Source organism: Talpa europaea (assembly GCF_964194135.1).
Source record: "Talpa europaea genome assembly, chromosome: 11".
NCBI classification, from domain to species: domain Eukaryota; kingdom Metazoa; phylum Chordata; class Mammalia; order Eulipotyphla; family Talpidae; genus Talpa; species Talpa europaea.
The window spans coordinates 103,837,309-103,851,521 of record NC_140078.1 but is presented as its reverse complement, the minus strand read 5'-3'; the positions used below and the strand labels follow the sequence as shown (position 1 = coordinate 103,851,521).

The following is a 14,213-nucleotide window of genomic DNA, read 5'->3' as shown; positions in this document are numbered from 1 at the left end:
GCCGTTGGCTCGGCCCGTGGCAGCGTCTTCGGTTAAACCACTCGGGCGCCCACGTCCGCGCCCCGGGCCTGGCGGGCGCTCCCCGGATCGGCAGCGTGAGAGATTGATTTCGTTGGAAGCGAGGTGCCAGTGCCGGCCGGGGGCTGCCTGCAGGGCGCGGGCAAATGGGGGGGTGCCGGTCAGGCTTCCGCAGTGTCGGGGTTTTGAAACCTCCTCCCCGTAGTCCATGGTGAAGGGAGCTGCTCGCCCCTCCCAAGCCCCCCGCGCCGGCCTCAGAAGGCACAGTGGCCGGTGGCCTTCACGCCCCGAAAAGCCTTCACATCCCCGCCCACAGGGGCGCCAGGCGGCCCCCGCTGCTCGGGTTTACTGCCAAAAACCGAGTCCACCCTGCAAAGACCAGAACCGGAGAAGCGTCTGCTTGGACCCCCCCGCGGGCAGCACCGGGGACGGCCCGAAGTGTGTGGCCTCCGGGTCAGGGTGGAGAGTGGGCGCCGGGAGAGCTGCGTGGATGGCACCCGGGCCTGGCCTCGGAGACCGTCCTCAGAACCAGCACCTCCAGGTCCCTGGGAGAAGGTTCCTCCTGCCGTCAAGGCAGACACCACAGGCCGCTGAGACATTAGAGGCGCCGCTGCTTGGTGGTTCAGGGATGATTCTCGAAAAGGAAGCACCCGAGCTGTCCTTGGACAGAGCAGCCCTGGACGCGCCACCCGGCCCTGGAGGCCCCGAGGCCCGCAGCCAGGTGTCTCGGCTCCCCTCACTTTTGCCACCTCAGCCATCCGACCAGAGAACAGGCCGCGTCGTGGAGCGGGGACCGGGGCGGGAGGTGGGGGCGCTGCGGGGGTGGAAGGGCCGTGGAGAAGCCAGAATCCCAGGCCCTGACCCTCACGGGCACCCGGCTGCCCCCCGCTGCCTCGGAGCAGCCCTCGCCTCCCACGACGAGGGGTTCAGACTGGCGGCTCCTCGAGGGCCTCTGCCGTGGGGCCCCCCTGCTGCCTGCTGCCCGTTTCAAGGGAAAAGAGCTAATGAGTCGAGGGGGACCCCCATGAAGCCGCGCTACTCGGCGTCCTCGCACCCCGCAGTAGGATTTTGGGAGAAGCCCTGGCTGGGGCCGGGGCGGGGTGGGGGGGCGGGGAGGGTCGTCTCCTGGGCCCCCTTGTGGGAGGCGAGGCTGGGAGGTCCTGGTGAAGGCGCAGCAGGGGCAGGAGCAGGCAGGGGTAGGAGCAAGCGCGTGTGGCTGAGCGTGCCCGGCCGGCTTCACCCGCTTAGGGGGCCGCAGGGCGGGGCAGCCGAGGCCGCCGCGGTGGACAAGCGCCAGAGCGACCCAGCCGGGGCAGAGGCTGAGGCCTGTAGCTGTTTGGGGGACCGGCAACAGGCGAGCTGGAATGTGGAGGTGGACGCGTCCCTGCTGGGGTGCGCACGCGCTGCCTGCGGGGTTCACGGGGAGAAGGGGCAGTGCCGTCCCCATGTGAGGAAGGGGAACTTTGCAGGCGCTCCCTTGGCTCCGAGGCCGCGCCCCCGGGACGCATGAGCCCCAGGCCCCAGAACTCCTTGTCCTCTCAGGGCTGCTGGGCCCTTCTTGCCAACCTGCTGAAGCAGCTGAGACTGCGGGGCCTCCCCCAGGTTGCCTGGGGGCGTGGGGAAGCCCCACCTGTGCCTGCCACAAGGCGACGTTGAGCATGTCCTCCGCGCGCTGCTGCGGCTGTGAGCAGGGCCCGGCTGAGGGGCAGAGGCCAAGTCTGGGCCCTGTGTGTGCACAGTGGGCACTCGGGCCATGGTGGTCGTGATGCCGTTAGACCCTGGGTGGGCGCTAAGGCTCAGCTCACCCCCTGCATCCGCAGACCCCAGGACGAGCCTCCTCCCAGTGCAGCCAGAGCCGAGAGCAGAAGCTCGGCCCTGCAGGGAATGATCACCCCAACACTCCACACCTGGCAGAGGCTGAGGCCGGTGCCGGAAGCCCTCTGGCCCAGCAGCCTGCAGCGGCCCTGGAGGCCCCTTCACAGCCCCAGGACATGGTGCCCCAGGACGTGGTACGAGAGGGTGAAAGGATGTTGTGGGGAAGAATCGGGGTGCAGGCTGGAGGCTTGGGGTGCAAGGATTCACCAGAGGGAGAGTAGCAGACAGAAAAGGCAGGTTTATTGAAAACCTAGCAGAGAACCAGCAGGCGAGATGGGGGTTCGCTGTGCAGAGAGAGGGACCTGAGGCCATTCTCATGGTGACTGACCCTGGCTGTGTCCTGAGGAAAGAGCCGGTCATCGGCGCAGCGGTCAGCCCAGCCCAGCTCTCTGGACTGTTGTCACGAACCCCTGTGGACGCTTGACTCTCTGAACCCCCAAACTCACGGGGAGCTGCCGCGGGCAGGGAGGCCAGGCCGGGGCTTACTGGAGGAGAAGCCGCAAGGTGGCCGCTCCCCCGTGGCCTTGACCGAAGGCCCGAGCCCCAGCCCTGAGTGGATGGGGACTTCGCGGCTCCCCGCAGCCGCACACGCCCATCTCCAGCGGAAGGAATCTGCGGAAGATGCATCGAAGTGGGCCCAGCCCTCACCCCTCTCGTGGCCTTCACCGCTGGTCACTGTGGCCGGGACCCACAGCGATAAGGGCCAGAGGCCTGGCCACCCAGGACCCCCACTGTCCACACCGGCGCCAACCCCTGTGGTGACTCCCAGCGCCTGCAGGGGAGTGAGGAGAGAGGGGCGCCCCAGAAAAGCCCTCCAAGCCCGGAGCAGGAAGCCAAGGTTTTGGTAAACAAGAGAGAGCGAAGATAAGGAGGACCAGGAGACTCCGGAAGTGGAGGAAGCAACAAAGCGGAAGTTAGCGAAGATAAGAGAGAAGCCAGGCAGGGTGGCTGATGGGGCGCTGATAAAGTGAAACTGCTCTTCCTCCCAAAATAAAAGTGCTCCAGCAGTGCTGGCTGGACAGTGGTGCCCCCAGGCCGCCTCCTCTCCTCCCCCACCTGCTGTCCCAAGTCTCTCTTTGTCCATAAACTTGAGCGATAAGGGGTCAGTTAAACCCCAGCTCTGCTCATTGACTCACGCTACCGATGAGAGAACATCACCCCCCAATAACCCCTTCGTGGCTGGTTGATAACCTCTGAGCACTCGTGTCGCTGGGCTCTGCCTCCTGCTCTGGAAGGGGCTGGGCTAGGGGCGGGAGGGGGGCCAGAGGAAACCCAGGCCTGGAGACCCCCTGAGCATCCATGCCCCTCAGGGGCGCGGAGGGCGCCTTTCGTGGTTCTCAGTCACCATTTAATAGAGGGTCGGTGTTGATTCAGTTCAGCAATGACCCCCCACGGGTGAGCGGTGACAGGGACCAGCTCATCTGCCGGGAAGGGCGGCAGTGGATGAAGGGGTGCTGGCAGCGGGGTTCCCTGGGGCATGGCAGCGAGCCTAGACGTTGGACGCTGCTATTTAGGAACTAGCAGGGGGAAGCGCACTGTGAATGCGGAGGGAAGCTAAGTTAGGAGCCAGCGCGTCAGCAGGGAAGCCGTCCCGCTCAGCACGGCCATGGTGGGGGGGGGACTGGGCTCAGCACCCACATTTCCCAGGGGGCAGACCCAGCTGCACAGCCAAGCCAGGCCCCGGGAGACCCTGACGCCCAACAAACTCTTATGCTGAAGACCCAGGGGTCGATCAGATTTGGGGCGCCCTGACGCTTATTCAATTCTGGAATTTTCATTAAGTAACAGAAGCATGAATTAAAAATCAGATGTGGGGAGGCACAGGGGTGGGGACAGACGGCAGCTGCCAGGCGCTGGGACCGGGGAGTGGGGAAGGGGTGGCTGACAAAGGCCGGCGGGTGCCCGGGCAGGGACAGGCCCCCACGCGCAACAGAGCCCCCAGAACGGCGCCCGCCTCACACGACCCCAGCCGCAGGGACAAAGCCCAGCAGAGGTCGGAGGTCGGGCCCACTTACTCCAGCCGTGGGTTGTCCTAAGCCCCAGATCTGGAAGGTTGGCCTCAGGGGGCCTCCCCGTCAAGACAGGGTTTAAAAGACAGACTAGAAGCCGAATCAGATCATCGGGGGCAAATCAGGTGGCAGGGCCGGGCAGGTTCCCGGGGGCGGTGACTCCCCTGGGGCCACAGGCACAGGCCTGACCGCCCGGCCCGAGCCCACGCCTGCACGAAGTGGACAGATGCTCACCCGCGTAGACAGTCCGGCTCCACTCCCCCCAGGAGCCCTGGGGTCTGCACCGCGCGCTCACCGCCGCCCGGACTCGGATGGCGTGCCGGGAAGCCCCGTCCGTGATCCCGACGAACGTGGTGTTTTGCATTTTCTCCGTCTATATGGGGGGAAAGCGCCGTCAGGGTCTCCGCACGCGTCACCTGACCCCAAGGATCGGGCTCGTCAGTGCTGAGGCGGAGGCTCAGGCCCAGGGAGGTCAGCTGGGCGCCGAGGAGTGTCCCTGTCCCCTGCTCCACCGCCCGCCCGCGCTGCCACTCCATGCCCAGCTTTGAGAAGCTGCTTCCCGCTTCCACAGCGGCTGCGCTGGTCTCTCTAATGAGGCTGTAGCTCCCGGGCATTATTTTCTTTTTCTTTGATGTGTGGGAGGGTGAGAGGATTCACCAGAGACAGAGCGGGGAGCAGAACAGGCAGAAGGACCGAAGTACCCTGCTGAGGGGAGCAGCGGGGAGACAGGAGGGGTCTGCCGCGCCATGTGGGACCCTCGCTGGCCAGCCGGGATCGATCTGGTGCTGCAGAGGCTGCAGGCAGCCTCGCAGCCCAGCGCTCAACCACTGCGCCACCAGGGAGGCCCTCCTGGGGGTTATTTTCAAAGGCAGATATGTCCTTTCAAGAGGAAAGGTCGTGAAGAACCCAGGCGGGTGCCTTTGGCTTCAGCCTCAGGAAATGTAACCAGAACAGCCCCTGACGGCCATTTTTAAATAGGTCTAAGGAACAGAGCAGGCCGGGGGAGGCCTGAGGCGTCACCTGGAGGTAGTCCTTCCTCTCGTTGTGGATCCTCACTTCATAGTCAAAGCAATGCGTGGGGAAGGCGGAGACGGGCTTCTCCCAGTGGACGGACAGGCGGCTTCCCTCCGCAGCGGCCGTGACGTTCCCCGGGGGGTTGACTCGATCTAGGCCAAAGGGGGCGGGTCAGGGTGGGCTGGCTGCCCGCTCCCTGCACGGCCCTGGCATCTCTAGGCAGGACGGAGTCCGGAATCTCCAAGCCCAGACAGCAGCAGCTCAGGCCTGAACCTGCGTGTGGCCCCGGAGAGGGGTCCCCTGGCAAGGCCGGGATCCCCGCACCAGCTGGCCCGGAGAGGCCGAGTGCCACCGCCCACCAGCCTCATGGACTCACAAGCTGACCCAGCCTGGGCTGACCAGATCTTGGAGAGGAACTGCCCGGAGCCCCCACCCGCCCCGGCCCTGGGTCACCCACGCGCCCTCCCTGGCCTTGGGTTTTTGTTTTGTGTTGTTTTCTGCACCTGTTTGGCTTTGGGGGGTAGAGCGGGAAGCTCTGGCTTTCTCTTGTCTAAAGGGACTAGATTAGGCTCATTTATCTTTCCTCTCCCCTCCGGAGTCCTTGCCCCAGGCCCCACTTGGGCGACTGTCCCCACAAGACCCTCGGGGGTGGTGCTGAGCTGGAAACCTGGCCTGTGGTTTGGGCCTGGAGCCGCCCGGCTCAGCTTCAGGTTGGGCCTCACCGATGGCAGGAAGGGCAAAGAGCTGGTCCAGGGGCCGGATGGCCGCCCGCCGGCTGGAGCCGTTCACGCGCACGGCCAGCCACTCCAGGCCCTTGCTGCTGATGAAGGTGCTGGGGACACGGCAGGCCACGTGCCTCCCCAGCGCGTCCACGCCGTACTCCTGGCAGGCCTCGGTCCTCGCACCGTACCTGCGGGGCGATGGGGAGTGTGGTGGGCGCACGGGGCAGGGGGGGGGGGGGGCGTGGCAGCCCGGGAAGCGGCCCCTGCGGACTGACCTGTAGTAGAGGAAGTACTGGCCGTCCTCAGGGGCGGCCTCGCCCAGCAGCCAGGAGCAGCAGAGGGAAACCAGGTACCGCCTTGGCGGGTCCTCGCTGGCCCAGGTGTGGGTGGTGCAGGTTAAGTTCAGCACCGAGGTCCCGGGTGACCCTAGACGGGACACGAGAAGGACCGGCGCTGCCACGGCCGCCTGTGGACCGGGCTTCCCGCAGGATGGCGGGACGGGGCCTCGTGTCCTCCCGTCGAGTCTCGGAGACCAGTGACAAGAGCCAGCTGGCTGCCGCTGAAGCCCCGTAGGCTAAGCCCTAGTTCCTGGCCCTGAGGGACTTGCCAGCTTTGGGGGGTGTGAGTGGTCACGGAGAGGAGCACGTGTGCTGTCCTCACACCCGAGTCCGCACCCCGCTGTCAGGAGGCCGAGTTCCTGAGTCGTTGACTGTGACCCTTCCACCCCTTACCCGCCTGCTGTTTTCCCACCTGTCAGCGCCCTGGGGGGGGCAGCGCCTGGGGGGGGGCAGAACCCAGGTCTGTTGGGCTGAGGTCAGGCGGCTCCGCACTGCTGGCCAGATGGCACACCCACGTGCTGCGCAGAGCCCTGCCGCCCCGCCCCAGCCCTGTCCCGGGCACCGGCCTGCATTAGGCGCATGGAGGCAGCAGTGGGGACTTTTGCGCTGGTGCCAGCCTGAGCTGAGTGCTGGAGGGCAGCTCGCTGCGCGGATGCCTCCAAGGGCCCCATGGGTGCGCCCAGGTGTGAGACAGACAGACAGACACATACATGAGTGGGTCAGCCTGTGGCTGGAGCCGTGTCCGCCCTGAGTTTCTCTCTGCCTGTGGGGCCAGCCCCTCGGCCCAGCTGAAGCCTCGGGCCTGCGCAGATTTGCCCCCGCGTGGCGCACTTGGGGACTGTGGTCCGTGGGAGAGTCCCCTGGGCCCAGCCTGGCCAGGCCACTCACACGCCCCATGTGTGCGCGCACGCTCATGTGCAGTGAGTAACAACAGGAGTCCCTGGTTCTACGTCTGGCACCCCCAGCTGTGCCCTGGGCAGCATGGCCCGCGGCCCCTCTCCTGGCCTGTCCGCCTGTCCGGTCTCGTGGCTTCCAGGAACCGTCAGCGCAGTTTTCTTCAGATCGGGTGTGAGGAGCCATGGAGGTGGGACCCTGTGCTCGCCGGCAGGAGGGCCCCGGGTGAGGGCTGGACCCTCTTGTGGACGCCGCGGACGGGCGCTGCCGCGGGCCGACGGGTGGGGTGGCTGGGTGCTTGCATTTGGGAAAGACACACGGGCGGTGTGTGCAGAGGGGGTGACGGCCGGCGTGAGTCCTGGGGCGGGAGGATGTCCTTCCTTCCCAGGGGGTAGCAGAAGGGAGCCCTGTGGAGGGGCTGGGGCCTGGCCGGGCTCGGAGGTGAGCAGGACTCAGACAGCCAGGCCGGGGGAGCCAGGGCCCGGGCGGCATCAGCTGGGTGCGCCGGGGTCCCGGTCAGCGCCTCCCGCAAGGAGGGGAGTTTCGCGTAGGGTGTGGTGGCAGGTGTCTTAGGACCCAGTGTCGCCTCTTCACCCATCCGATCGGCCCAGATTTTAAGGCTTGTGAGGAGCCTGAAGCCTGTGGCTGTGCCGGCAGGGCCTGGATCCGGTCAGCGGGAGGCGCGGGCCCTGGGGCAGGATGCTGATGGCCAGAAACAGTGGCGACCGCGGACAGGGAAGGGAGCTGCGGGTCTCACACTAGCTGCCACCGGGGCGCTCGGGGCCTGCCTCACCTGGTGGGGCGTCCAGCGCGGCGGACACCCAGGGGCTGGCAGGGCGGTCGGGGCCCCCGGCCAACAGGATGGTCCTCACGCTGGCGGAGAGGCCCTGGTGGAGGGTGATGGCGCGCCTGCTCTGCGTTTTTGGGGTTTCATACTGGAAAGAAAACCCACAAGTCGTGATACACAGAAGGGGAATCACCTGCCGAGATCCGCTTTAACCCGAGCCATTTCTTCCGCTTCTTAAACGGCCCACAAATAAATGCAAAGAGGTGGTTTTGCTAGAAAAAAACGAAACACCTGGTTTCAGGGGTGCCTGCTCACCCCAACACACGTCGTCCACATGAACCTTCACGGCTTTTTACACACCCAGTGAGGGGCTCAAAATGGACACCTGCGTGATCACCCCTTTCTCGGGTCTGAGCTTGCTCTCGGGCCCTTGTAATTACACCAGGGGCTCCTCCGCTGCGCCTGGACACGTTGTCCTCGCGGACAACGTCGGAAGCAAGACTCAGATTCCACCCGACCCCACCTCCAGTGCCGCCTCCTCCGCAGAGGTCACCTCTCACAGAAAATTCTCTAGACATCCGTGGGGAGCGAAAAATAGTCGCTGCACTTCTCTCTCTAACAGGGCCGCGCCCTGGTGTGCCGGCAGCCGCGCCCGGAGGTCAGGGCACTGGGCCAAGGTCACACAGGCGGGACCTGCTGGCAGGGCCTGGGCGGCACCTGTGTGATGGGCAGTGCCCTCCCCGCCTCGCTCAGCTGCTCCAGCACCTCACACACTCTGCCTCGGGCCTCGGAACCTCTTCTCAAGTGGAAGAGCTGACGGGTGCAGTGTCCCGTGCTGCTGGCTCCACAGACCGCGCTCCTACTTCAGCTCCCAAGGTGAGCTCCGCAGAGGCGCTGCCTCCAGGGAGCACGGAGCACCCCCCAGCACGCCCCCTGATCAGGAAGACGCTGCTAATTTAAGATGCGCCCCCGCAGGCGCCAGGCACTCACCTCGACTTCCTCTGGAGCGTGGATCTTCACCTGGTAGCCCAGCGCGGCAGAGCCCAGCTCCTGAGCGGGGTTGGCTTCCCAGCGCAGGAGGACTTGTGCCAAGCCAGCGACCCCCACGGTGAAGTTGACGGGCGGCAGAAGCGAAACTGTGGAGGAGAGAAAAAGGCGAGATGATGCTCGGCGGGCCGGGCAGGGCTTTTCCCGTTCTGAAACGACTTGCTGGCGCTGCCCAGTGTTTCCCGTCTCTCCCGGACGCAGACACCGCGCTGCTCCCGTCTCGGGCTGCAGTCAGCGTGGCTGCGACCCCGGAGGAGTCGCCTCACCATTGCTTTTAAGTCATGATCCTGCACCCTGCCCAGGTGTCTGCGTGGCACCCGCACGCCTCTCCCAGCACAGGGACCTGACGCTTAGCAGCAATCTTGGTCGTCGTGGCCTTCAAACTGGGGGTGAGCCGTTAGTGAGCTGGGGCGATTTATTGGTCTGTTTCTAGAATTTTTTTTTGAATGACATGGATTAAATTAGAACCCCCAGGTGTGTCAAATAGAGTGCGCGCTGTCGGCGGCCATTTCCTGCATATGCAGACGCGCTGACCTCTCCGCGGGCCCTGGAGGTCGGCCATGGCCTCCTCGGGGTTCCCGCCGCAGAGGGGGGTGAAAGCTGCCCTCGGAGACGCTCGTAGAACGGACAAATGTTTTCCTAATGAACCATTTAATGGTTTTTAATTATGACTTTTAATTGAAGTCATAAAATCACTGCCTTCACGCAGTAGGAGTTTGGGAAAGCCCAGACAAGCAGAAAAGGAAAATCCAAGTTGTCCATAGCCCGGCCCTGACACCCGGATCCTCCTCGCCCTTCCTCTGGGCCTGCGGTTATACGACTCATCGTTAGTTTATTTATTTTGTACTAAAAGGAAGACACTACTGTACACACCCGCACGAACCCCGCTTTGGTTCACATGGGGGGGCCAGGGCTCTGCCTTGACCTATGGCCTCCCCTGACATCACCCTACCCCGCCCCATCCAGCCCCCGGGCTCTGCCTGCACCGCCCTGTCCATGCCTGGGGAGACGCCTGGGCTCTGCCCACAGCGCGGCACGCGGCTTCGCAGCCAGGATGCACGTCAGCCAAGGTAGCCTCCCAGGGTGGTTTGTGTCCTGGCAAGGATGGACGGTCCGTCCCTTCGAAACGACTCATCTGTGCTCTCCGGGCCGAGGGCTGAAGGAGGAGCACGCTGCTGCGTCTGCAGTGTACCCCCTCTCTACAGAACGTTACTGAATTTACCAGGAGGCGCTTACTCTTTGGATCAGGAAGCAGGTCTGCCGGCAGGGGCACGGTGGCCCCCAGAAGGATCAGTAACATGGACGCCATCACGGTCACATCCTACAGAAACAGAAACGGAGACCCACATCACCTCCTGTTGCCATTTTTAGGAGTCACAGCTGTGTCCTGAGCGGGGCTCGCTGGGGCTCGCACAGCCGCTCTCTGCAGGGCCTGGGGTGCAGGCACGGGCGGCCTTCGGCGTGGGCTCCCCACTAGGGCAGGGAGAGCGGACCCCAGCCCCGTCTTCGGGACAAACCTGCTTCCCCTCATGCACGTGGGCCTTAGGGCATCCTAGAGATGCCGCACCCACACCCCCGGGGCGGCGGGAGGGAGTCCGCGGGACAGAGAGCCCACGCAAGTCCCGGCCCAGCGGGTCAGATCACGGAGAAGCGCCGTCCTGCTCATCCGGGTGCTCAGGCGCCAGCCAGCCAGGGAACTCACTCTGAAACGATTTTCTTTCTTAATTCTTAATTTTTCTTAATTCTTGTTTTTGTGTAGAAGAGCTGGGGTACAGGCCAGAGGTGCGGGGGTGAGGACTTGCCAGAGACAGTGGGGAGCAGAACAGTTCAGCAGATTGACTGGAACCCACTGCTGAGGGGAGCAGCGGGGAGACAGGAGAGGCTCCTGCGCCCTGTGGGTCACTCCCTGGCCAGGGGTTGTTCTCAGGCCATGGCGGTGACAACCTGAGGCTCAACCCCTGGGCCACCAGGGAGGCCGTGAAACAGTCTTCATGTAGGAGAGGGAAATTTTGTTTTACAAACTAAGAAGAAATTCCTGGTATTTTGCCTGTGCTTTGCAGAGGCTGAATTTTTGCAGGGGCAGGTGGTGAAGGGGCTGGAGATGCGCCCGCAGGCCTGGAGGGAATGAAAACAAGGTTCCTCTGAGAACCTTGAAAGGTCCATTTCAGAGGAACTGAATTTAGAGAAGCGGATTCCGCCTGGGTGAGCGGCTGCTCTTAGAAATCCCACGCCACCTGCTGAAGACCAGGCAGCTGTGGACAGGGCGGGCGGCCCAGCCGACCTTCCAAGCAGCTCTGCTCCGGGCTCACAGACATGACTTGGCATTTTCAGTTTAAAAAGGGATTTCAGTGGTTTGGTGTGTTCCAAATAGAATTTCGTGGCTAGACCTCGGCTGCGGGGCCGTTGACAGAGCAGGAGACACCCCTTCACGTCACTGTTCTTCCCGCTTCTACGGCTCCTTATTGATGAAATTAGTTAACGTGTGACCCTGCGGATGATGAGCAGCCTGCAAACCAGGTCCTCTGGAAACACACCGGAGCGCCACGCATCAGCATCAGGCCGTGTTTGATCACAGTAACCCCGCTGTTTTTCTCTCTGAGAGGCCGCGTTCTGCGGAGCAAGGATCTGCACAGAGCGAGGGCAGCCCGGGCGGGCTTGCTGCTGTTCTCAGCCAGGGAGAATGCTGGTGACTTACAGCGAAGCGTTAGGGGCTGACTGAGCCTGAGAAGCAAAGATAAAAAACCCTTGACGGACACAGTAGAACTTCCTCTTCGCGCCCGGGAGGTCGAGTCTGACACCACCATTCCCTGAAGCGAGCCCGCGTGTTCCTCGCTTTCCACCCACTTCCATTCCTAGCAGAAAGTCCAGGTCAGGAAAAAAATGCAGAATTGACATTTCCTCACGACTCTACCGCCTGGTGAGGTAATAGTGCGTCGTCACCACGTTTATGACGATCACAAGCGGCCATTTGTCCTTCGCAGTTGAGCTGCTGCAGCCAGGAGCCCGCTGGCGGCTCCGCGGGCGGTGACTGCAGGTTGCAGGAGCGGGCACGCCCCGATAGAGTTTGTCAGCTGTTCTGATTTTATAGCTGCTAAAATGGAAATTTTTTTTGATTTAAACATTCAAAAATGTTTAAATTTTTTTCTGAGGTTAAGTTTTTTGCCGTAAAATAGCCACGTCCTTTTCCCCACATCTCTTTGTAATAACCTAGATTCAAAAGTCGATGGTCTTGAAAGAACATGCTGCCCAGAGACCACAGAGGACCCCACCCAAGCAGCACCCGGAATGGCGATGTCTCGGAGCCAGAAGAGAGCACCCAGGGCGATTCTCTCTCGTCCGCACCGCTGGCCGACACCCAGCTCTTGTCTGCATCAGTAAATAAAATAAATCTTTTTTTAAAAAAAGCCCCAAGGTCAGGTTTTGCTGCGGCCCCACTCGCCCCGTCTGGGTGACATTGTTCTCTCTCTGCTCGGCTCCCCACGAGGCTTTGCCCGTGGCCCCTGGATATTTCGGGGCACAGGCAGAGTTGGAGAATGACTCCGGCCTCTTTGGCCATCTCTTTAATCCAAAGAACCTCTCAGAGTGACGCCACGGGCCGCGTCTCCCTGTGCAAGGACACAAGTGCCTCGTAGCTCAAAGCTGACACCCAGGTGACCCCCTGTCCAGCTCATTCGTCCACGGCCACCAAGCCCAACTAGCAGAACACCACCGCGCTGTTAGGGGAGATTCAGAGGAGCAGAGAGGAGCAAGCAGGGAGCCTACCTACGCGGCCAGCGGGACGCGCGGCTCCCGGGACCCTCGCCGGGTGCGTCAGCCTTCCTCCCGGCCGGCTGCGACCCCGGCTTCCAGCAGGTGTTCCCGCTACCTTGGGAGAAGCCGGGCTCACCATCTCTGGCACTACAGATGTTTCTGGAAAGGGGTGGAGTACCCACCACTGGCAATGGATTTCCCCGGTGTTCCTGAGAATCTTGGCCAAGTTCTACTGAAGACCAGACTTAGAAATATTTTCCCCTTCAACTTATTTTTCTGCCAGGGGCATTTGTTTTATAACCAAAACTGTCCTTGGGGGCTCATTTTTTAGAGCCTGTTTGAGTCAGCTGAGGCGACACCTAATTCCAGACAGAAGCTCGGCCTCAGAAATCGAAAAGCCACTAGAGGATTCACGCTCCACTAGGCCCTTTGAAGTCAAGAGCCGCCGCACTTCCTCTTTCCCTCCTGCACTGGAGTTAGCGAGAAAACCTGTGGGGGGCTCAGAGAGCAAAGCAAGCAAGGCAGGTGTAAGCCGGAAATGACTTGTCTTACTAGGTAAACGGACCCCAGCTCTTACAGTGCGCACCCCTAACAATATAATTCATGGAGAAGGATCAGGTATCATGCGTGCACTTTATCTTTTTGGCTAATGTGATGCCAGACTTCTGGCTCATTTCCCTAAAATATAACTCTGGGGTTCAATCGCTGCTGCGGACGGGAGCACTTGCACCTGCCGCTCTCAACATCTGGAAGTTGGAGAGGGGGCAGTGACTGCCCAGCTCCCAAAGGGGGTCCGTTTTCTGGCTAATTGTCCATGGGGGGCTTTGTTACCCCACCCACGTGCCCCTGCCCTGTTCTGGCCTTACCTGTCTCCGTGAGCCTCTTGTTTCTGCCCAGTTGTACAGGGTCAGCCTGCGTCCAGCAAGCTGCGCGGTTGGAGCTGGTGGCTGCCGCCCAGCACCTTCCACCCGTCACACGGAGACACGTGGTGTGTGCCTGGCCCTGGGCGGACTGAGGCGAACAGCCCACAGCGCTGAACCCCCAAGCAGGGCCCAGCTAGAGGGCGCCCAGCAGCAGGGGGTGGGCTGGTCTTCCGTGCCTGCCTAAAGCCCTCGCGAGCGACAGGGTCTGGAAACCAACAAGGGGACTGCGTGTCCCAGCCTTGGTCCTTTGGAAGCACAAACGTCTAGCATGCAACTGCGCAAGTGCTGTCTTTTTCAATAAGATGTGAGAGCTGAGCCCTCCCTGCAAAATGGAAATTGTGTCAGGTAACCATGTCGGGAGAATGATGGAAATCAGCTCTCAAATATGTTGTTTAGTAAAACTAGTCACTTTCCGCGTGGGAATGAGCTTGAGGGTAAGAGTACTGGGATATTCCGACTGTTCTTTCCTTTTTGTTGCATTCCAGTCATTTCCGTGCGCATGGAAATCTGTGACTTCACTTTGGGGGTACCCCGGCGAGTGAGCAGTTTCAGCCAAGGTTCCAACATTTTCTGTAAAACCAGCAGCCCCTGCCCCTAGGGGCCAGTAGGAGCCCCCTCAGTGGTGGGGGGCCGGGTCTCCCCCTCAGTGTGTAGGGGGCCGGGTCGCCGGGTCTGACCCTGCAGCCTCCTTACCTGGCCAGGCCCCCACAGGGCGTGCACCCCAGCCTGTCCTCGGCCTATTTGTGACCCCGAGTTTCCTAAGAGATCTTGGCGTCAATGCCCCTGGCGCCTGGAGCAGTGAGGTCCCCAGTGAGGTCCCCGTTGCTGCATGCCCC

General features: G+C 62.4%; 1 protein-coding gene across 1 annotated transcript; it reads right to left on the bottom strand.

Moving 5' to 3' along the window:
* Positions 1–272: 272 nt before the first annotated feature.
* On the bottom strand, positions 273–10,013 carry IL5RA (interleukin 5 receptor subunit alpha; the record flags this gene model as incomplete). Its single annotated transcript, XM_084247849.1, has 8 exons — positions 273–387; positions 2,340–2,505; positions 4,137–4,275; positions 4,923–5,068; positions 5,639–6,064; positions 7,664–7,805; positions 8,648–8,793; positions 9,941–10,013. The coding sequence occupies 8 exons, from the start codon at positions 10,011–10,013 to the stop codon at positions 273–275; spliced, it is 1,353 nt and encodes a 450-aa protein (XP_084103975.1).
* Between the last annotated feature and the right edge of the window lie 4,200 nt (positions 10,014–14,213).